This window comes from Stereum hirsutum (assembly GCF_000264905.1).
Source record: "Stereum hirsutum FP-91666 SS1 unplaced genomic scaffold STEHIscaffold_1, whole genome shotgun sequence".
Taxonomy (NCBI): domain Eukaryota; kingdom Fungi; phylum Basidiomycota; class Agaricomycetes; order Russulales; family Stereaceae; genus Stereum; species Stereum hirsutum.
The window spans coordinates 721,836-743,160 of record NW_006763131.1 but is presented as its reverse complement, the minus strand read 5'-3'; the positions used below and the strand labels follow the sequence as shown (position 1 = coordinate 743,160).

At 52.2% G+C, this 21,325-nt stretch overlaps 6 protein-coding genes across 6 annotated transcripts; 3 read left to right on the top strand and 3 right to left on the bottom strand.

Annotated features, from left to right (window-relative positions):
• Positions 1-800: 800 nt before the first annotated feature.
• Positions 801-1,986, bottom strand: STEHIDRAFT_106597 (DOT1-domain-containing protein; the record flags this gene model as incomplete). The annotated part of the gene is made up of 3 exons (XM_007298476.1): positions 801-1,087; positions 1,144-1,854; positions 1,911-1,986. The coding sequence occupies 3 exons, from the start codon at positions 1,984-1,986 to the stop codon at positions 801-803; spliced, it is 1,074 nt and encodes a 357-aa protein (XP_007298538.1).
• Positions 1,987-3,068: 1,082 nt separating this feature from the next.
• On the top strand, positions 3,069-6,725 carry STEHIDRAFT_88608 (P-loop containing nucleoside triphosphate hydrolase protein). The gene is made up of 19 exons (XM_007298167.1): positions 3,069-3,461; positions 3,511-3,562; positions 3,618-3,689; positions 3,749-3,775; positions 3,837-4,424; positions 4,483-4,519; positions 4,573-4,639; positions 4,693-4,713; positions 4,773-4,832; positions 4,893-5,023; positions 5,091-5,128; positions 5,191-5,237; positions 5,304-5,465; positions 5,557-5,625; positions 5,684-5,824; positions 5,908-6,004; positions 6,089-6,208; positions 6,309-6,368; positions 6,483-6,725. Exons 1-19 carry the CDS (start codon positions 3,106-3,108, stop codon positions 6,516-6,518), a joined length of 2,181 nt encoding a protein of 726 aa, XP_007298229.1. The 5' UTR covers positions 3,069-3,105; the 3' UTR covers positions 6,519-6,725.
• Positions 6,726-6,778: 53 nt separating this feature from the next.
• STEHIDRAFT_88602 (uncharacterized protein) lies at positions 6,779-8,054 on the bottom strand (the record flags this gene model as incomplete). The annotated part of the gene is made up of 3 exons (XM_007298166.1): positions 6,779-7,575; positions 7,640-7,783; positions 7,857-8,054. 3 exons carry the CDS (start codon positions 8,052-8,054, stop codon positions 7,012-7,014), a joined length of 906 nt encoding a protein of 301 aa, XP_007298228.1. The 3' UTR covers positions 6,779-7,011.
• Positions 8,055-8,687: 633 nt separating this feature from the next.
• STEHIDRAFT_151271 (uncharacterized protein) lies at positions 8,688-8,976 on the bottom strand (the record flags this gene model as incomplete). Its single annotated transcript, XM_007298475.1, has 2 exons — positions 8,688-8,869; positions 8,919-8,976. 2 exons carry the CDS (start codon positions 8,974-8,976, stop codon positions 8,688-8,690), a joined length of 240 nt encoding a protein of 79 aa, XP_007298537.1.
• Positions 8,977-10,501: 1,525 nt separating this feature from the next.
• On the top strand, positions 10,502-11,342 carry STEHIDRAFT_151270 (uncharacterized protein; the record flags this gene model as incomplete). Its single annotated transcript, XM_007298474.1, has 3 exons — positions 10,502-10,537; positions 10,628-10,771; positions 10,836-11,342. 3 exons carry the CDS (start codon positions 10,502-10,504, stop codon positions 11,340-11,342), a joined length of 687 nt encoding a protein of 228 aa, XP_007298536.1.
• A 681-nt stretch (positions 11,343-12,023) lies between these two features.
• On the top strand, positions 12,024-21,215 carry STEHIDRAFT_70358 (type II DNA topoisomerase). The gene is made up of 20 exons (XM_007298059.1): positions 12,024-12,098; positions 12,197-12,421; positions 12,522-12,704; positions 12,824-13,766; positions 13,841-14,250; positions 14,307-14,534; positions 14,602-14,766; positions 14,837-15,022; positions 15,100-15,445; positions 15,515-15,795; positions 15,865-16,101; positions 16,162-16,470; positions 16,533-16,649; positions 16,708-17,285; positions 17,349-19,391; positions 19,443-20,225; positions 20,288-20,401; positions 20,473-20,665; positions 20,753-20,810; positions 20,880-21,215. Exons 2-15 carry the CDS (start codon positions 12,320-12,322, stop codon positions 17,731-17,733), a joined length of 4,470 nt encoding a protein of 1,489 aa, XP_007298121.1. The 5' UTR covers positions 12,024-12,098; positions 12,197-12,319; the 3' UTR covers positions 17,734-19,391; positions 19,443-20,225; positions 20,288-20,401; positions 20,473-20,665; positions 20,753-20,810; positions 20,880-21,215.
• The last annotated feature ends 110 nt before the right edge of the window (positions 21,216-21,325 follow it).

Sequence of the window (21,325 nt, the reverse complement as noted above, 5' to 3'; positions counted from 1 at the left end):
GGATTGAAGGCATACAGACGAAGTCTCGAGTTTGGTTACCTTTCCGTTTCGAAAAAAACATCCCAACTGCAGCACTTTCGCTGAACGCAGAACCTTGGATATACATTGGCCACGACCGACGAAAACAAGAGAGACAAATAGGAAACAGAGCTCGAAAGCAGGAGAAACACAAGGCAGGACGAACCACAAGCAAATAAGGAAGCGGCCTATGAACGTGAACAATATAACGAGATGCGTGAGGAAGTACGGTAAATATAGACAGAGAAACGATCCTGACCCGAAAGTGAATGAGTAGAGGGGGCAGGCAAGACAGAAGTCGTATATACTAGGGCCAGTTAAGGGTCAAGCAAACAAGGATACCTGAAACGCGCCAGAAAATATATAAGCTGTGGCCAATGAAGGGAAGAGCAAAAGTGCAGAGAAATGCAGGAGCGGAGGGTAGGGTCGTGCAGAATGTGCAGAACTTATTATAGACAGATTAGTTCGTAAAGGGATTTAAGTAGATGATAAACAGAATGGCGATCATTAAATACACACAGACAGTTCCATGACTGGAGGTCCCGAGCGCGAATGTCGATTGTGATGCCGACGTTCGGTCGCTAGTCCCGACGCGTCCAATTGCGGAAAACGATGAAGAGGCAAACAGAATGAGAAATGCCACGAACCAAAGAAAAGGGGGAAAACAGAAACAGAAAACAAGGACAACTTTTCCACTTTCAATCCTCTAAATGGTATACCAGCCCATCCGATTAATCGGTACAAACCGTCCGATGATATCTCGAGATTCCACACGTCCAAATTCATCGTCGACTCCTGGTACTCCTCCCGCTCTGCCTTGCCTCATACTTCTCCACGATCCTAGCGTAGCCCTCCCTGTCGACGCGGTGCACGTAGAAGATACCACCGTTGTCTGTCCACGAAACGCTGTTGGGCGTGTACTCATGTCGCGAGACGTCGAAGATGGTTGACAAGTCGCCGATATTACGGTCCGTCATGCGCGCATTGAGGGTAGGGACGAACGGTTCGAGGGAGATGACCAGGGCGCCTTCCTTGAGGTCCAAAAACTTCGGACGAATGGCTTCGTTCACTGTAACCAGCCTCGTCAGAGCACGGCATTGGCAAAAGGAACCGCAGAATACTCACAACTCTGTGTGAACACTTTATTGTTCACGAGTACCACATCTGCCTTGCTCATCAACTCCGACACCCTCCGATCCTCCAACATATCTCCCCTCACCAACTCAACTTCACCCATCGCGACACCCCACATCCTCGCCCTAATCTTGACCTGATCCAGCTGCTCGTTCGCAATATCTGCCGGGGCCTCCATGACCTCGATCCCAAACGACTTGCATCCCGTCTGTAGCGCCGCCTGGATCGGGACATTGCCCACGCCGGATCCCAAATCCACCAACAGCTTCCCAGGACCGAGTCCGCCGAGGCGTATGATATTGTCTTCGACGAAATTAGGCAGAAGCTCGCCGTACACCGTGCTCGAGAACGACTCGTACTTGCGAAGTTCTGCGATTCGAGGCCCGACGACGCGTTGGTAGGTTTCCTCGACGATGCGCCTCGCGACGGCGGAAGGGAGCCCTGTGGGCGTCCATGCTGAGACCGATTCTTTGATACTGTTTGGGGGAGCGTCTTGAAAAATATCAGGGGGGAGAGCGGGGTACTTCAAGTCCAGGAGTAATTTGTTGATGGCAGTGATGGCCGCGAGGAAGGCGGGTCCATCAGCACGGAGATGGGCGCGCTCGAGCAGACGGAGCCAGTCTGGGCGGTCTCTTGGCCCGGAGGGAAGAAGCTCATTTGGAGGAGTCCCAAGGAGAGCTCGGAGAGGCGGTGTAAGGTAATCTACGCCGAGGAAAATATTAACTCGTGTAGGGTATGGATGTCGCAAGAACACGAACGGTCAACGATAGTCCGCAAGGTTTCTTTCAGATCCATGATGGGGTCGTAGTGTTGGGGGTCGATGGGCACTTGCATGAGGAAGTCTTCGACTGCATTGTTATTTGGATATTGCAAGCATACGACAAAATCGTCATAGTATCTGTCGTTCGGGTCGTCTGGATTCTTGAAATCTGTGATGTATGGTGTATTAGCATTGACAGCCTGTGCAGGCGATTGATTGCCACACGATATTAAAAATTCATTAAATTCAATTGAATTATGGGCATCAACCAGCTTTATTCGAGGAAGTTAAACACGAAGGAGGTAAGCTCTGCTGGACTTAATCCCGAGACCACCCACAGCTGACTGTCGAAGATGTGTTATACTGTTTGACTATAACTGTGGCCCGAAATGGGTGTCATCTGAGTCGTTGCTCACAGTCAAGCGGAAGAAAGGGAACAAGAGAACAACCTTAAACGAGCGAGATGTGCTTACATGGCTTGTACGATTTCTGCAGACGCCTCAAGACGCTCTCGGAGGATAATAGGAGGTCCCCCGGCTTGCCATCTTCATGTATGTAGCAGTTTCGGGAAATGGGCTCACGCGACACAGTTGGCGGCAGCACGGACGTAGAACGCGATCGACTGCTCTCGCTGCGATATATTGAATCCGTCATGGGTGGCGAAGTAGGCGCGCGCGACGAAGACGCGGAAGAACGTGAGGAGGAGGGGGTAACACGCGACGACGCGGTGAGGGTTGACTCGACCGAGCTCGAACGCGACTTTTTGAGCCGCCTGACTTCATCTTTGTCCTGCGTGACGCGTTTCCGTTTCTTTGTAGACTCGGCAGAGCGCGAGGATGTGGAGGCCTTTGGAAGAGCCTTTGGAGGAGTAACCTTTAACACCGGTGGGCGTTCCTGTGGCGGCGTGGAAGCTTTGCGTTGGACGACGCGTGTGACGACCTTGACGGTTGTGGTGGATGACTTGGGCTTCTCAAGGATGCACCAAGTCTCGGTTGACGTGGATGTGATGGTGCTCGTCATCGTCGGAGAGAACAGTGAGGAGGAGTATATGGTGAGTGTACGGGATAAGGAGGCGCGGACAGCACGGCATGAGAAATATGGCTGTGACGCTGACCCTAACCCCACCATAGCGCTACTTTGTTTCCCCTCGGTCAAAGCAAAGCTAGAGCCACACTTTCGTGCTGTGGCCCGTCATGTCCTCCTACGATATCGCAGAAGAAATTCGCTCGTCTCTGCCTGGAACTGAAGAAATCGTCGTCCAATATCTCTCAGGCTATCTTGTCGATGATGCGGCCGAAGACGAAGACATCCTCAGCGTCGCACGCTACATGCTCGAGTCCCTGGCAATGGGCAAGCAGGAAGCTGTCGACGAGCTCATGTCCAAGCTTGGTACACTTCTACAGGACTTGATCACATCAAGAGAAAAGGCCAAAGCTGGACCAAAGCTGCAGCGCCTGGACAAGGTCATGGATATGAGCAAGGCCAGTGCCATGTCAAGTACCATCCAGTTCACGGAAGGCGTCGACTTGGAGTCGATCAATAAATCAAAGTGTGTGCTTAGGCCCTTTCGTCTTAAACCTATTCTTACACGAACACAGAGCCTCTCGAGTCGATGTCAAAAAACTTGAGAAGCAGGAGGCCAAGCTAAAGGTAAAATATTTGTTTCGCCACACAACTCATACATACTAATATCCGAGCTACACAGGCTAAAATCGAGAAAAGAGCTCGGAGAGATCTGTATGAGGGCTCCAAGCTACTGGAACAGACAAAGAAACAGGTACAAATTCCATGTTCCGTCTGTACATATGGACCACAGTGCTAACCCCCGTTCACTAGCAATCCTACGAGGAACTGTACATGCAGGTACGTAGTCACCTCCAATCCCACCTTTTCCACCATAACCTCACGGATATTCCACCTTCAGATCAACCCTCTCGAAGCCGCCGCAGCCTCCAAGAACAAATCCAAAGACATCCACCTCCCCTCCATCGACGTCAACTTCGGCTCCAACCGCATCCTCTCCGGCGCCTCTCTCACCCTCGCCCACGGACGTCGCTACGGTCTCATCGGCCGCAACGGAGTCGGTAAATCTACCCTCCTCCGGCACATCGCGATGCGCGAAGTCCCCATCCCACCGCACATCACCATCCTCTTCGTCGAACAGGAAATCATCGGCGACGACACCACGGCCATCGACTCCGTGCTCAAAGCCGACGTCTGGCGAGACCATCTCCTCAAGGAGCAGAGGAATTTGGACCAGAAGTTGGCAGAGCTCGAGAAGGAGGGTGGGGACTCGGACGTGAGACTAGAGGAGGCGAAGGACGAGATCAGTGGAAGGTTGGCGGAGGTGCATGCGAGGCTGGCGGAGATGGAGGCGGAGAGTGGGCCGGCGAGGGCTGCGGCGCTTTTGGCTGGCCTTGGATTCAATGAGGCGGATCAGGGTAGGCCTACGAGGAGTTTCAGTGGTGGGTGGAGGATGCGACTTGCGCTTGCTCGGGCCCTTTTCGTCAAGGTTTGTGGCCCTTCGATTCAACGCTAGATCCATCCTGATAACTGAAGCGCATTTATAGCCTGCACTTCTGCTTCTCGATGAGCCTTCAAATCACAGTGCGTTTCACCGCCTGGATCATCTTCGGAAACAAGGCTGACTCCATCCATAGTCGATTTGAACGCTCTTGCGTGGCTCGAAGATTACCTTCAAACATGGGCAGGCACCCTTCTTGTCGTGTACGTATTCTTTCTAGCCGTCTTGTTAAAGCACTCGCTGATACTCTTCCCAGTTCTCACGACCGAGCGTTCTTGTAAGTTCTTAGCCAGCACACCTCAGGGTATCGCAGATGGTTGAGAATTTTCGTTATAGGGATGCCGTCGCGACCGACATCGTTCACCAACATTCCGGACGTCTGGACTACTACAAAGGGTATACCACTTCGCTTCGGCTCTCCTCCACCAACAGTCTGTAACTCATTTTCTATCATAGAAACTTCGCCCAATTCTACTCCACCAAATCCGAACGCGAACGGAATCTACAACGCGAATACGACGCCCAAATGGAGTACCGGAAACATCTTCAGGCCTTCATTGATAGGTGGAGGTATAATGCTAATCGGGGTGCGTTCTCTTTTCTTCTTTCCCTACCCGCCCTCGTACTCGGGCTGATGTGCGAGGGAATGTATAGCCGCGCAGGCACAGTCGAAGATCAAAATTCTGGAGAAGGTATGTTCGTTTAATTGAACCGTCTTTCGAGTCGCATATCTAACAGTCGCAATGGCCTACAGCTTCCAGAAATCACGCCCCCAGAAACCGAAGAAACGGAGAAATTCAAGTTCGTTTCCTCACCACTCCCCTTTTCGTTGTTCGACCCCACTCAACTCACCCTCCCCTACCCCAGATTCCCCGAAACTGAAAAGATCTCCCCGCCGCTCCTGCAACTCCAAGACGTCACCTTCGGCTACGACCCCGCCAAGCCTATCCTGAACAAGATCCATATCGACGTGGGGCTGGATTCGCGGATCGCGATTGTGGGTGCTAATGGGGCGGGGAAGTCTACGTTGTGCGTTTTTCTCCTACTCCGAAAAGAATGATGAGGAAGTGGAAGAGGAGGAGTGGAAGGTTTGTTGACCCCCGTTTGTTGTGTTATGTAGGATTAAGCTCCTAACAGGCGAGCTGAGCCCACAAGGCGGCCAGATGAACCGCAATGGACGACTGAGAGTGTACGTCCACTACCCTCTCACGCTCAGACACTCATAACACCACAAACACATCTCGTAGTGGCTACTTCGCGCAACACCACGTCGACACGCTCATCCCCACAATGACGCCCGTGCAGTTCCTCGCGTCGAAGTTCCCGGGACGGACGGAACAGGAGTATAGAGGGCACTTGGGGAATTTCCAGATCAGTGGTATGACGGGGTGCGTTTTCTCTCCCTTCTTCCCACATACACACTGATTGTCCGCACCCAACGAACGTCCACGGGCTGATGTTGCGACGATAGGTTACAGCTGATCGGAACACTGAGTGGAGGTCAAAAGTCGCGCGTGGCGTTCTCTGTGCTTTCGCTGCAACAGCCACATATCCTACTCCTCGACGAGGTGCGTTCCTCCTCCCTTCCTCCCTCGTACACCTTTCCTCCTACCTTCTCACTCACTAACTCATTATGCGATGTGGGGCCATAGCCGACTAACCACCTCGATCTGGAGGGTCTCGACGCGCTAATGCTCGCGCTCAGCCAATGGAACGGAGGCGTGATCATCATTTCGCACGACGAGAAGTTTATCACTACTGTCGCGAAAGAGGTGCGTCTTCCTTCCCCACCAATTCTCACTTCCTCCCTACACCTCTCATCACGTTGTCGTTTGGTGGAATTCGTGGCTGACGGAACGTTGGTACGAATAGCTGTGGGTCTGCGGCGACGGAACGGTATCGAAGTTCAAGGGAGACGTGCAGGCTTACAAGGTCCGTTTTTGTTTTCTTTCCGGGCCTCTCTGCATCTGCATCTGCATCTGCATTCCAAATGGCGATTATGTGTGGATACTGATTTGGATGTATATGGGACCTTTACCTTTGCAGAATCTGATTGTGAGCAATGTGAAGAAGACGCCTTGATCCTTGAGCTTGAAGCTTGAGTTGAGAGAGGGCAAGGGCACGGGATTTGGGGGTAGAGTGAGGGGTGAGGGGTGTACGTTAGCATTGACGGTGACGGTTTGTTGTAGTCTACTATAGCCGAGCTCGAGTACTGGGAGTCTCAGTCACTCGCGAGTTGGCGCGCATTGCCAATGGTCCTCCGAGGGCAATTACATGTAGTCTTTTCGGGCACTGGCAGGATTGGCCGCCTGTGTACGAGTACATTGACATTGACTGCGGGAGGGAATAAACGCCTGGTACTCGATCAAAACCAGCCCGAAACCCGCTGAGAAAACCATCAATCTTCGTCGACAAGGCAATTAAACAAACTGCACAGAAAAAGAACGAATACAACACATCGGTGTTAACTTACAATCGGAGGTACATACTCATAACAGAATACAGGATACAATAACACGCCAGTGCTCACAGCACAACAACTACAAGTCCAACACAACACAACACCCCGCAAGTCCTACATGTACATGTCCATTTCTCTCACCTCCTCCGCGCGGGTTACAGTCCCAACGCCGCCGCCTGGACCAAACAAAGCCTGATACTTCTCCCTATTCTCATCCGCCGTCCCGTCCCAGCTCGTCCCCTCCATCACGCAAGCCTTCCACGACGCACTTTCACGCGTCGCGGCGAGGATTTTGTAGATCGTGGCACTGTCGAGACCCAAGACGGGCCCGTCAGATGAAACCGAAGTATCGCCCTGCTGCATCGGGAACTGTGGCTGTTGTGGCGGCATAGAGCTGGTCGCGGGCGCAGGTGAGGGCCGGGGGTTGGAGTCGAAAAAGCCGTGCGTCGAGTCAGTGTTCAATATACCCGACGATGTGATCCAATCCTGCCATTGGATTTCGTCAGGCGATTGAAAGGTAGAGTGAAACGGATTGTGCGCCCGAACGCGCAGCTCATGGAGGATGAACAGTGCGGGAAAAGGTGCATAACGATGACCGATGTCGAGCGCGATGGCTTTTCCGTGAAATTGAGCCGCTCCGCGATGTTCGGTGTGATTAAAGAAGACAAACTTTCTCGCCTGACATTAGATTAAATGTTCAGGCGTGGGTGCCGACCGGATAGATGCAAAGAGAGCAGCTCACTTCGGGCATGTAGCGTATGAAAAACTCATATGCATCGAACGCCTTATGATGGGTGGGGCACATCAGAAGACCGTTTCGTGGTTCGTGCTCTACGTGTTCTTTGGCTTGGGACGGGATCCATCTGCGTCGCTGAAGGTCGAGCCACTACATGTGATGTTAGTCCAAGAACTCTTCCGCACGAAAACACACTCACTTTCTTAGGTTCTGATTGTCTGACAATGTGACAATGCTCCAAAATTGGAGTGTCCTCACCGCAGATAACACAGCAATTGACACCGAGGAAGATGTCACGTTGGTCTATCCCCGTCTTAAACGCAGACACCGTCGACAACAAGGACAGAGGGCGTGAGGCATAGCCGTATCCGCTGGGCGGATGGGCTGGCAGAGGGAGTGAGAAGAGGTCTAAAGCGGACATGATGGTTGACAGAGCAGAAGGCCTGCTTTTATAGTCTCGGAACCAGCCGTTTCGGAGTGCGAAAAAGGAGTGCATGCCCGCACACCGAAACGTAGGCTCGGACACAGCCGGTACATTGCAACTCCGTAAACTCCATTGCAGTATACACTTGCCCTCCGGGCTACTCCTGGTCCCTTTGTCTCTTAGTCGGCGGCACCCGGGCCCCCCCTTGACGATTCTCACCCATACCCAGACCTCGTTACTTTCAAGGTTACTGTACTATTTCGATCAATTCGGCACTCGGTGTGACGTGTGACAGGCCCCTCGCACTCGATGGTTTCGTCAACGCGGCGAAGCCGCGTGACGCCAGGCAAAAAATCGACGAAAAACATTAAAATTTACCATTTTAGGACAGAAATCTGCTCGATGGTTTCGACACTTGCGGTTGTGACATGTTACAGCTGTGACATTTCGTCGATTCTGGAGGGCCTGTGACGCGTGACCGCCGAATTGATCGAAATAGTACAGTATCTGAACATGTTATCTACACGTCGAACTCGCCCGCTATGCATTCTAACTACACCATTGAAGAAGACGTCTATCATCTTGTTCTGTGCCCTCCCTCGTTCCCGATGCCCCCTACCCTGCTCTACCTCAATCCTGCTCTCCATTGTCAACTTCTGCCTCGGATCCACCCTTGTCACTTTCACTCCCCGACCCCGGGCTGCCTGATGTCTCCGTCTCCTCTTCGCTCGTCGTTCCTGACTCGTCTACCACGGAACTCGCGCCGCTGCCACTTCCTACCATGTGATCCGCCTCTGTATCCTCATCTTGACCTGTAGTAGCTCGTTATCCGGAGTTTTTACATGCTGTATATCTACGCACCTTCACCAGACCATGTAGTGCCATTATAATGAAGTGAGGCAAGGACGTCGAGCTCCATTGTAATGTCTGGCGTAAAGTACGCACTGCCACACTGAGCCAGAAAATGGCTGCCATTACAATGCTGCACTGGCCCAATTGGGATATCAACAAATGCCTGCATTGCACATTTTTGTTTTCTGTGATAAATGCCGGGTTCAGAATGTCCCAAAAAGGATAAAAATGGGTAGGCTGCTTTGTGCTCGAAGGTGTGGCACCAGAATGTTCATTTTAGATGTGGCCCAACCTGTAGTGCTTTGGCCCGGCTGGTTAGCTGGCTTTTGGGTGACCGGGTGGGCTCTAGGGGCGGGTTGGGGACCCAGTAGGGGTTGCTAGGGCGGGGATGGGGTGCTGGGGTGCTGTATACATGAATTGGGTGGGTTTTGGCTGGGATTTGGGTACTGGGGACGATACTAGGTGTACTAGGGTAGTATTAGGTGCAATAAAAATTGGGAAAAATAGGGAAATAATAGTAGGGATGCTAGGGTAGGCCTAGCAGGTGCTGGTTTCTGGTTTGTTAGGGGGTTAGGGGGTGTTTTGGGGGTGTTTTGGTAACTTTGCGAGTTTTGTGATTTAGAACGAATGAATCGCATTGCTGGGTGTCGTTTCAATGGAATCAGCGTATAAAACGTAAATCGGCGATGTGATTTCGCTGAGATGAAGGAGCCCGATTTTGGGTGTTCTGACTATTTGACAAACATTTATAAATGTATAGGACGCTCAAAATCAATTTTTGAAGGAATCGGTCCATTCGTTCCAAAGTTATAGTGTAAATGGTTAGAAAGATATTGCCACAGCGAGGTCACAGGGGGTTGGGAGGCCAGAACTTCTGATACAACGGTTCGATTTACTTGTTTTTTGCTGTCACGGGTGGGCAAACATCAATACTTAACTATGGGCACAACTCGGGGCCCAAAAACAGCGACCATCTCATTGGTAGTGGTGCGGTGTCTAGGGGGGGAGGAGGAGAACATCTACCCTGGGGGTATTACCATGGTTAGAATGTTTGGTCATGTTGAAACAATGATTGTAAAATATAGTTTGATGTTTGGGAAGTCGATCTACGGTGCAATATCAGTCAAAATGGTTCTGCATCAATTGTGGTGCGCTGAGGGGGTAAAACGGCATGCTGGGCCACAGTATAATCACAGGAGAACCGATTTACGCGTTTTTGGCACCGTTCTTGTTGTGGTAATTTAGTTTAAATGTGTATAAACAGTATTCAAGCACCAGAACAGCCGCTGGTAGATCATGGAAAAAGCAAAACCATGTTTCCGATGGGGGAGCAGGTGCACATGTAGTATTGGGGGCGTATATGGACCAGATCTCCCTCAAATGCAGTGCTATCATGGTGTGGTGTGGTACAGGGCTAAGATACATCATAATGAATGTTTCTGGGTGATCCACTATGTCATAACTGGCCTGTGTGATACAGTAAAAATGCAGAACATCAGTTTTTGGCTGTAAATGGCCAATTCTGCCGCGTATTTGAATTTCTGAATATAATTGAGGGATTTGTGGACCAATCCCCGTTAGGGCTGAACTCTATGCATCAAAAGGTAAACGTCCAAGAAAAATCCGAGGTGATCAGTCAGCCTATACCTCTCAAAGTGCACAATACGCTGTTACTGACATTTGACTAGTGTATTACTACTTGAAAACTCCAAATGTAGTGGCTCGACCTTCAGCGACGCAGATGGATCCCGTCCCAAGCCAAAGAACACGTAGAGCACGAACCACGAAACGGTCTTCTGATGTGCCCCACCCATCATAAGGCGTTCGATGCATATGAGTTTTTCATACGCTATATGCCTGAAGTGAGCTGCTCCTTCTGCATCTATCCGGTCGGCACCCACGCCTGAACATTTAATCTAATGGCAGGCGAGAAAGTTTGTCTTCTTTAACTACACCGGACGTTACGGCGAGGCCCCATTTCACGGAAAAGCCATCGCGCTCGACATCGGTCATCGTCATGCGCCTTTTCCCGCGCTTTTCATCCATGAGCTGCGCGTTCGGGCGCACAATCCGTTTCACTTTACCTTTCAATCGCCCGACGAAATCCAATGGCAGGATTGGATCACATCGTTGGGTATATTGAACGCTGACTCGACGCACGGCTTTTTCGACTCTAACTCCCCCTCACCTGCGCCCGCGACGAGCTCTACGCCGCCACAACAGCCACAGATGCAGCAGGGCGATACTTCAGTTTTATCTGACGGACCCGTCTTGGGTCTCGACAGTGCCACGATCTACAAAATCCTTGCCGCGACGCGTGAAAGTGCTTCGTGGAAGGCTTGCGTGATGGAGGGGACCAGCTGGGACGGGACGGCGGATGAGAATAGGGAGAAGTATCAGGCTTTGTTCGGCGTTGGTGCGGAGGATGTGTGAGAGATGTATGTAGGACTTGCGTTGTGTTGGACTTATTGTGCTGTGAGCACCGTTTTGGGACTGTTGTGTTATTGTCTCCTGTATTCTGTAATATTGATATGGGTTCTGTGTTCTCGTGATACGTTAATATCGTGAGGCATGCAGTAGCTCGATATACTTATTAATAAGTACATGTACCCCGTAAAACTCGTTGGAATCTACCGTAAAGACGCGTCGCGTCGGGATCTTCCCCAAAAACGCACGTGAACGCCGTCCAAAGGGCCTGCTCTCGAACTGTCACCTCTGTTCATGCAATTACTGCACGACTGCACTCCCCTGCGATATCTCACTCGCCTCTTTCCCTCAGTCGAAAACGCGACAAATTTCACAAAAGCAGAACGAAGACGACGCGTCTGTTTTGGAGTCACGTGGGTGTCGCGTTCGGCCTCCTTTCGCGCGTCCAAGTCAACACGCGACATCAACAACTTCCTCCAACACCACCACCACCACCAAGACCGCACCCAGGACGCCTCGCCAAGTCTCCAATACCCTCTTCGACTTGGCCATCATCACCAACATCCCTTCAATCTCGGACAACCCCGTCGCGCGTTTCACACCGCCCTCAAATCCGAATTTGAAGGAACATACGCTTCACTCCAGCGAGCACAACAACAACGCGAACTTCACATCATGAGCTCTGACGAAGCGGAGAACTTCGACCTCGACATCTCCGGGTCCGAGTCGGACGACTACGCGCCCGTCGTGAAGAAGAAGCCCGTGCGTGTTTTCTCTCTCCCCCTGCCTTGCTCTCCCTCCTCATCCTCTCCCACACGTGTCCTGACACAACATGTCTCGCCCCGACACTCCCAACGCAGACCAAAACCGCAGCCAAACCAACCACGAAACCGAAAACCACGAAAGCCGCGCCTGCGAAGAAGGCAGCAGCCCCGAAGAAGAAAGCCCCCCTCGTCGACGTAGATTCTAATGCGGACGACGATATGATGATGGACGATGATGACGACGGCGACGGGTCGGGGCCTTCTGCGCCGAGGGCTGTTCCTGCGGCGAAGAAGAAGAACGCGTCGGAGATGTATCAGAAGGTGCGTTCTCTCCCGCTATGAGTATGAGTAGTACGAGTCGTTGTTGTTGTTGGTGTTGATGTTGATGTTGACGCATCTGGTCTGCAACGGCATCCCACAGCTCTCCCAACTCGAACATATCCTCAAACGTCCCGATTCGTATATCGGCTCCGTCGAGACGATCACGCAGAACATATGGACGTATGATTCGGACACGAAGCGCATGGTCCTGCGCGATGTGAAGTACGTTCCTGGTTTCTTCAAGATCGTGGACGAAATCTTGGTTAATGCTGCTGACAACAAGGTGAGTTCTTACTTCTCTGTGTCTTCTGTGCTTCATCGTCGCGTTTGAGCGCATGTATGCTATTTTCTGCGTGTACCTAATTATCCGTAGACTGACTCGCGCTCCAATCGCTTCGCCAGATCAACGACCCCAACATGGACACCCTCAAAGTCGAAATCGACGTCGAATCCTCCTCCATCTCCGTCTTCAACAACGGCCGGGGCATCCCCATCGAGATCCACTCCAAGGAAAAGATCTACATCCCCGAAATGATCTTCGGCCACCTCCTCTCCTCGTCCAACTACGACGACGACGAAAAGAAGCTGACGGGCGGACGTAACGGCTACGGCGCGAAACTCGCGAACATCTATTCGCACGAGTTCACCGTCGACACCGCGGACAAGAACAGTGGCCAGAAGTACAAGCAGACGTGGAGCGACAATATGGGTAAAGTCGGCAAAGCGAAGATCACGAAAAACGCGCGCGGCGAGGAATACACCAAAGTGACCTTCAAGCCCGACCTCGCCCGTTTCGGGATGGATTCTATCGACGACGACACGGTCTCTCTGCTCAAGAAACGGGTGTACGACATGGCCGGCACCGTGAAGGACATCAAAGTCTTCCTGAACGGCGAGCGCATCAAGGTCAAGGGCTTCAAGTCCTACGTCGAGATGTACCTCACTTCTGCAGCCGAAGCCGCCGCGGAAACCTCAGGCGGCGCAGCCCAGGCGAAACCGTCGTTCATCTACGAACGCATCAACGACCGTTGGGAAGTCGCCTTCGCCTGTTCATTAGAGGGTCAATTCCAACACGTCTCCTTCGCGAACTCGATCTCCACGATCAAAGGCGGCACGCACGTCACGACCGTGTCGGACCAGATCGCGAAGAACATCATACAGGTGGTGAAGAGCAAGAATAAGGGCGCGCAGTTGACGCCGGCGAAGGTGAAGGACCAGATGTGGGTGTTCGTGAATGGGTTGATCGAGAATCCGACGTTCGACAGTCAGACGAAGGAGACGATGACGTTGCCGGTGAGCAAGTTTGGCTCGAAGCCGACGCTTTCGGAGGATTTTTTGAAGAAGGGTATGCTCCTTTCTTTCCTTTCCTCACATTTTTGGACATGGACATGTTTCTGACGAGTTTGTGGGTGTTTGCAGTCAATAAGTCCGCGGTGATTGAGAGGGTCCTGAATTGGGCGCAGTTCAAAGCCCAGCAGGAGATCAAGAAGACCGACGGCACGAAACGCACCCGGCTCGCTGGGATGACCAAGCTCGCCGACGCAAACAACGCCGGGACCAAGAACGCGTCCAAATGCACGCTCATCCTCACCGAGGGCGACTCCGCCAAGGCCCTCGCCGTCGCGGGGCTCGGTGTCGTCGGGCGCGACAACTTCGGCGTGTTTCCGCTGAGGGGCAAGATGCTGAATGTGCGCGAGGCGAAACATGATCAGATTATGAAGAATGAGGAGATTCAGAATATTAAGAAGATTATGGGGTTGCAGTCTAATAAGGATTATAGCAATACGTCGAGTTTGAGGTATGGGAGGTTGATGATCATGACCGATCAGGTTCGTTCTCCCTCTACAAAAACTTGGAAGAAGTGTCGTTGACTGAGCTGCCTCAGGATCACGATGGCTCGCATATCAAGGGCCTGCTCATCAACTTCCTAGACCATTTCTTCCCTTCGCTCCTGAAGCTGGACGATTTCCTGGTCGAGTTCGTCACGCCCATCGTCCGTGTCACGAAGGGCAAGGACCGCATCGACTTCTTCACGATCCCCGAGTACGAGAAATGGCTCGAAGTCACGCCGGATGCGCATAGATGGACGTCCAAGTATTACAAGGCGCGTCTCGTTCTATTCTCGCTCTCGCTCTCGTCGTGGTATTCGGAATTATCGAACTGATGTCCTTTGCGAATAGGGTCTGGGTACGAGTAAGGACTCCGACGCGCGCGATTATTTCAGCCATATGGCGAAACATATGATCTCGTTTGCGCCTACTGCGGAAGGCGACCGTGAGTTGATCGATTTGGCGTTCAGCAAGAAGAAGGCGGACGAGCGGAAGGAGTGGCTGAGACAGTTGAGGGTACGTATCTTTCATCTCGACCGTTTATATGCCGATTCAGGTGACTGACCTCGGTGATGTTCGTTTCCAGCCTGGAACCTTCCTGAACCACGACACCGACGAGATCTCGATCAACGACTTTATCAACAAGGAGCTCATCTTGTTCTCGTATGCGGATAACGTGCGGTCCATCCCTTGTGTCGCGGATGGGTTGAAGCCTGGTCAGAGGAAGGTCGTCTGGGGTTGTTTCAGGCGTAAGATGAGGACCGAAGTCAAGGTACGTATCTGCCGACCCCATCTTTCTCCACATCGATTTTTTTTAAAAAAAACCCTCCTAAATTTGTCAAACCCCAGGTCGCCCAACTCGTCGGCTACATCTCCGAACACGCAGCCTACCACCACGGCGAACAATCCCTGACCCAAACCATCGTCAACCTCGCGCAAGACTACGTCGGCGCGAACAACCTGAACCTGCTCATGCCAAATGGTCAATACGGTACGCGCGACCAGGGCGGAAAGGACCATGCGGCGCCGAGGTATATCTTCACGGAGACGGCGGCAGTGACGAGGGCGATATTCCATCCTGCGGACGATCCGTTGTTGAATTATTTGAAGGATGATAATGATCCGATTGAGCCGGAGTGGTATATGCCTGTGTTGCCGATGGTGTTGGTGAATGGAGCGGAGGGTATCGGTACCGGTGAGTTACTTTCCTCCCTTCAGAATTTTGCAGCAGTGGGGGGTCGAATGCTGAGCGATATGCGGCTAGGTTGGAGCACGTCCATCCCGAACTACAACCCGGAAGAGATCGTGGACAATCTCCGGCGGATGATGAAAGGCGAGGACGTCGTGCCCATGAGCCCGTGGTACCGCGGTTTCAAGGGCGAGATCAAGAAGACGGGGGATAATAAGTATGACGTGTTTGGGTGCGTAAGGAAGGTGAACGATACGACGGTCGAGATCACGGAGTTGCCGATCCATAAGTGGACGCAGACGTATAAGGGTGAGTTGGAGAGCATGATTGGCGAGAAGGGGGATGGTGTTATCAAGGTCTGTTGCACCCTTCACGTCAAGTAAAGAATCACTGCTGACCTGGTGGTTATGTGTTATGGTATGCAGGACTACAAAGAACACCACGACAACACGAACGTCCACTTCGTGATCAACATGGCCGCGAAGGATCTCGAGAAGGCAGAGGCGCAGGGCTTGATAGAGTTCTTCAAGCTGACCGGTAAGATCAGCACGAACAACATGATGTGCTTCGACTTTGACGGCAAGATCAAGAAGTACACGTCGCCGGAGGAGATCCTCGAGGACTTTTATCCGAAGCGTTTGGCGTATTATCAGAAGCGCAAGGTACGCTCTCTGTAGTTTCTCTGTAAATTGTGTAGATTTTGCTGACATTTCGTCTCGTAGGACCACATGGCCGCCGACCTACAGAACCAATTCGAGAAACTCTCCAACCAAGCGCGCTTCATCCAAATGATCGTCAGCAAAGAGCTCGTCGTCTCCAACCGGAAGAAAGCGGACATCGTCCAGGAGCTGCGCAAGCACGAGTTCCGGCCGTTCGCGAAGATCGTAAAGGCGCGTGCGGCGGGGGAGACGGCGCCGACGGTCGAGGAGGAGGAGATCGAGGCGGCGGAGAGGGAGGAGGCAGAGACGGGGGCGACGACCGATTTTGATTATTTGTTGCAGATGGCGATCTCGAGCTTGACGAAGGAGAAGGTATGTTTATAGGTTTGTTCGACGTAGTGCGCTTTCTGACCCGTCCTATTGGATGATTTTAGATTGCGAGACTCCTTCAGCAAGCGAGGGATAAGGAGGAAGAGCTGTTCCAGTTGCTCAAGCTCACGCCCGTCGAAATTTGGAATACGGACCTCGACAAGTTCCTCGAGGCATACAGGGTACGTTGTCCTTGCCTCAATATGCACGTCTTCGACGCTGACCTAGTGCATTGATCAGGCCCACAATGCCGAGCGAGACCAGCGTAGCGAGACAGACTCCACCGGCAAGAAAGTCAAGCGGAAGCAAGCAACGCTCAAGACTCGCAAGTCCTTGCCTGGCGCTGGCAAGCGTAAAGGCGACGACGACGATGACGGTTCAGACTACGACTTCAAGCCGACCAAAGCAGCGGCTAAGAAACCAGCACCCGCCGTGTCCAAAGCTGCTCCTAATGCTGCTGCCGCCTCGAAGTCCAAAGCGACGAAGCCGACCGTGGTCAAGCCTTCTGGCTCGACGATCAAGATGGATGACGATGACGATGATGATCCTCCGTCTGCTCCTCCGTCAAAAAAGCGAGGAGCTGCTGCTGCTGCTGCGACGAAGAAGAAGCCTGCACCGAAGGACGAGTCGGATTCGGATATTCAGATGATTAACGACGATGATGATGACTTTGAGTCTGTACCGCCACCACCGAAGAAGAAGCCTGCGCCGGCGAAGAAGAAAGTGGTCAAGTCTGATGATGACTCGGATGACGATGTCGTGGCGGCTGCTATCGCGAAGGGCAAGGGCAAAGCGAAGGCTGCACCTAAGCGCAAGAGGTATGCCATTTTTTCTTTGTCTTCACTGTGTTAGTTCGTCTCTAACTCCTGACTGTCACTTAGCCCGGCAGATGACGCAGACAGCGATGATTCGGTCGTAATCAGACCTGCGAAGAAGAAACAAGCCACCTCTCAGCCCGAAGTCACCGACTTCTTCTCTAAGAAACCCCCTGCGAAACCTTCAACCGCCAAATCCACGACGACCGCTCGCAAAGTCTCTTCTTCTACCGCTACCACCAGCAGTAAAGGTAGCAAGGCGCCTCCCGCAAAGAAGGGCAGGAAGGTGGTGGATTCGGATGACGATGACGACGAGATCGACTTTTCCAAGGGTGGTGGTGATGATTCAGATTCGCCGCCTCCGCCAGCTAGGGCTGCACCTGCGCGAGCGGCGAGGGGAAAGGCGAAGCCGGCCTACATCGAGCTTTCGGACGATGATGACGAGTTCTAGGCAGGTCGGCTGGTGGATCGTGCATCTCTATCATTATGTGACCGCTTTCATGGTTCTTGTCGATGTCTTTCTTTCCGCTATCTTTCCGGGTTTCGAATTCCATTCAGTATGCGGGCGCGTGTGTTTCTCGCTAGCGCAGACAATGTGCCACACTTCCCTTGTCCTCCACGTCCCATGTGCATAGACCAAGTATCGTAGTTTAGTTCAGCGCGTGTGTATTGTTCTGTAGCTTTATTTTTATTTCTTCATACGTCTGTCACACGTGCACTCCGGAATGCGCTGACGCATCGTGCCGTCGATTCAGATGTTGCCTTCGACGACATAATATGTACATAAAGACGGTCTGCACCAGGAGACGGAGAGTATAAAGACAGAGCAAGGATTAAAGGGCTGTGGAAAGACAAGCAAACCTACATGATCTAATCTTCAAAAGGGTTCATCTCTCTCTCCATATCATTCTCCATTTCTTTGAACTCCTGCGGAATATTATTAGATAAGCTATGCTCAAGCAGGTCTTGAAACTCCTTCTCCAAGCCAACGATAGCGGGGTACTGCGTCGAATCTCGACCACGAATATTTAGTAGGAAGTTATCCGGCTCCGTCTCGGCGAGATAAGGATCGGAGTAGCCTTTCCAAACCTTGGCCCTCTGCTTAGGCTTCATATTTGGCTTCCTGTCGTACGGTGTTATGGCTCTGCGACGTGTGAGCTCACTCTTGACACCGACTTGGCCGTGAAAGTCGGCTGTTGCGCAGAGGTCCATGACGATGATGAGCGTCTCTTGCTTCCTCCGCACAGGAAACTGACCGTCCACGGAAGGATAGACGATGTGCGGGACGGTGAGAGAGTCGCTGACTGCCTTCGATATAGCATGACTTTGCGCCTTGCTCTGCTCTCCGATAAGAATCAGGTGCAGACTGTCGTATGGTTCGTTCATGGGGCCAACATACGCAGGAAACAACATGTCGACAGACTCCTGGTTAGGCGAGCATTGAAACGCGGCTCCAGTGGAGAAGGCCCACTCCACTAGGGCGATTGGAATTTCGGAGAATGAGCGAGTAAGACCATGGATGTGGGTCCAGGTCATAACCGCTTTCTCGCTGAAAGCACGAAGCTCAGGCTCCAGCGCTTTGGAAGCCGAGTCGTGGCACCCGTAATTCGAGCCTGCCAGTTCCGAGAGCCACTGCGCCAGCGTGAAGGAGCGAACGGCAGACTTCTGGTCGTTGAAGAACGAAGTGTGGATTTGATCGCGGGTAAAAATACAGAGAAGTCGGCTGCAGAGCTCGCCCTGCGCTCCACGATCGATGATAAGGCCCTGAAGGATAAGCGTGTTGACAAGAATCTGTAGCGCTTCGCGGTACTGTTCCCTGTCTTCGTTCAACGCGGAGGCCGCAGCGAGGGCGAGAGCTGGCTCTGAAGGTGCCCTTGTCTCCATCTTGTCGCGAACAACTGAAACGATCATACGCATATGATGGCTGACCAAGTCGGCTTCGAAACGTGTGGCGGCTTCATTCTGTCCAAGTTCGAGGGGCAGCCGTGAGGCGAACGCAGCGAACACGTGACTTTTGTTGTAGGAATGGAAGCCGGTGGTAGTGGCGGACCAGAACAACTTGCGGCTGGCATATTCGACGACGGCAGAATCGGGAAGCGTCGCCCAATACTATGGGGTACGATGAGATTACAATAAAACAGTATGAGCAGGGGCACTTACCGGACGACCATACATCTTGAGATGTCTCAACTCCAGCACCTCGTTGGGGTGCTTCATGGATACATGTCCAGCCATTTGATTGAACCCAAGATAGACGAAAGGGTTCAGAGGAACAAGACCGTCTCTCAAGCGCTCGGAGCCCGCTCGTGGTCCTGATGGCGCGAGCATAAATGCCTTGGAGTTAGTATCGAGCTCCAGGAACCAGAACACAGTCTTCGTCTGTAGAATGTCGGCCGCCTTGAATATGCGCTGCATAGCAATGAGTGACATCGAGTTGGAAGGGAGAAGATCGTCTGGGTCGAAGTCGCCCAGGGCACCACATTCGTCCAGAGCGATGAAGAATCGATCATTTTTGTTCAACGCTTGGACCTTGGCGTCCAAAGCTTGAAACCCCTCCAGGCAGAATTGGGTGAAAAGGTTCTCGTGCCATCTGGGAGCCTCGAACAAAGGATCTCGTTGGTCGGACGCGGACGAGGATGAGGACGAAGGAGATAGACCAGCATGGCCGTCTTTAGGCTGTTCCTGGACACGGCTTATCCAAGCACGCTCCCTTTCGAGCCATCCCTTCTTCTCCCTCAACATCTTTGTCGCTCGAGATACGACTGCATTCACATACTCTGCTCGTCTGTCTGGGCCGGAATCGTTCGGAAGAACGTATTTCCAAGTCGCGAGCGGATCCGAGGGCGGCTGATCAGAATTGTGCGAAGAGCTCTCTGGTATCGGTATGGAGTCGGCGATGACCTGTGTCAGTGCTCCTAGAAATGCAGCAGACAGCTCTTCTCCCTACGTAACAACGCATCATTTAACGCTCGGGTAACTGAGCATTGTGGGGAAGAATTAACTACCTTATACTTGCCATTGGAGTGAGTATTGAAGAACTGCAATGCCGCAACGTCACCAGGTGGCCAACCAGAGGTAAGCTTGGTATCACTTCGAAGGCAGATACTGATCAGGTGATCCTGCAAATTAGCGGAGGATTATGTGTTAATAGCGGAATGGACAATCCTCTGGGAAAATACAAAATCCTGACCTCTGATGAAAGCTCCTTCACTAAGCGTGATTTTCCACATGCGCTAGACTGTAGGATGGCAATCACGCGGCCGTAGTGTATCTTCGGGTTGTATTGCTTATTATAACTATGTAAAGCGGTTTTGAACCGTGTCTTTGCGTTTCCCTCATATGTCCTTCCAAACGCGAGCTCAAGGGCGACAGCACTTGCGGTCCTTTACAACCAAGACAGATCAGCATCTACAGCATTGTTTCATCCCCCCGGCGGTTACTGTAGGGATGGACGAAGGGATATTACATACACGCTATGTTGGATACCTTGTGGGTTCGATTGAACGAGTTCGTGCTCTACATCGGGGACTGTTAAGCACAAGCTATTTTAAGCATGTGAACCATTGGGGTGAAAGAGGTAAGGGCTGAACCACTGACGGCATGCTTGAAGGAAAAAACGTTCTGGTTTGGCGAAGTTCTTCAAAAAGAGTTCTTCGGCATCGTCCCTCATGGTTCGCGGCCCGTCCTGAAAGAGAGCGTGTACGAGCTGATCTGGCGGAGCTGTGAGAGAGGCTCTAGCATAATCTTTGACGTCGTATTGAAGATAGCGAATGAGAAAGCGGAGGAGCGATTTCTTGTCCGCGCTGTCGCTCACTGAAAGTTCTGAGCGTGTTCTATCGAGCTGTCGTGCCAACCCCGGAACGGACTGCAACCACTCAGAGACCGCGAGTTCTCCGGCAGGATCAGTTTGGCTCTTGTCTGGCTGGTGTTTCGAGGACATGGTGAAAGCGAGGAAGAGATGAGAACGTAGGCAAGCCGGAAGAACACCGTGACTAGAGGCTGGCTCGATGATGCGGGAGTTCAATTGAGACCGGCAAGTGCCG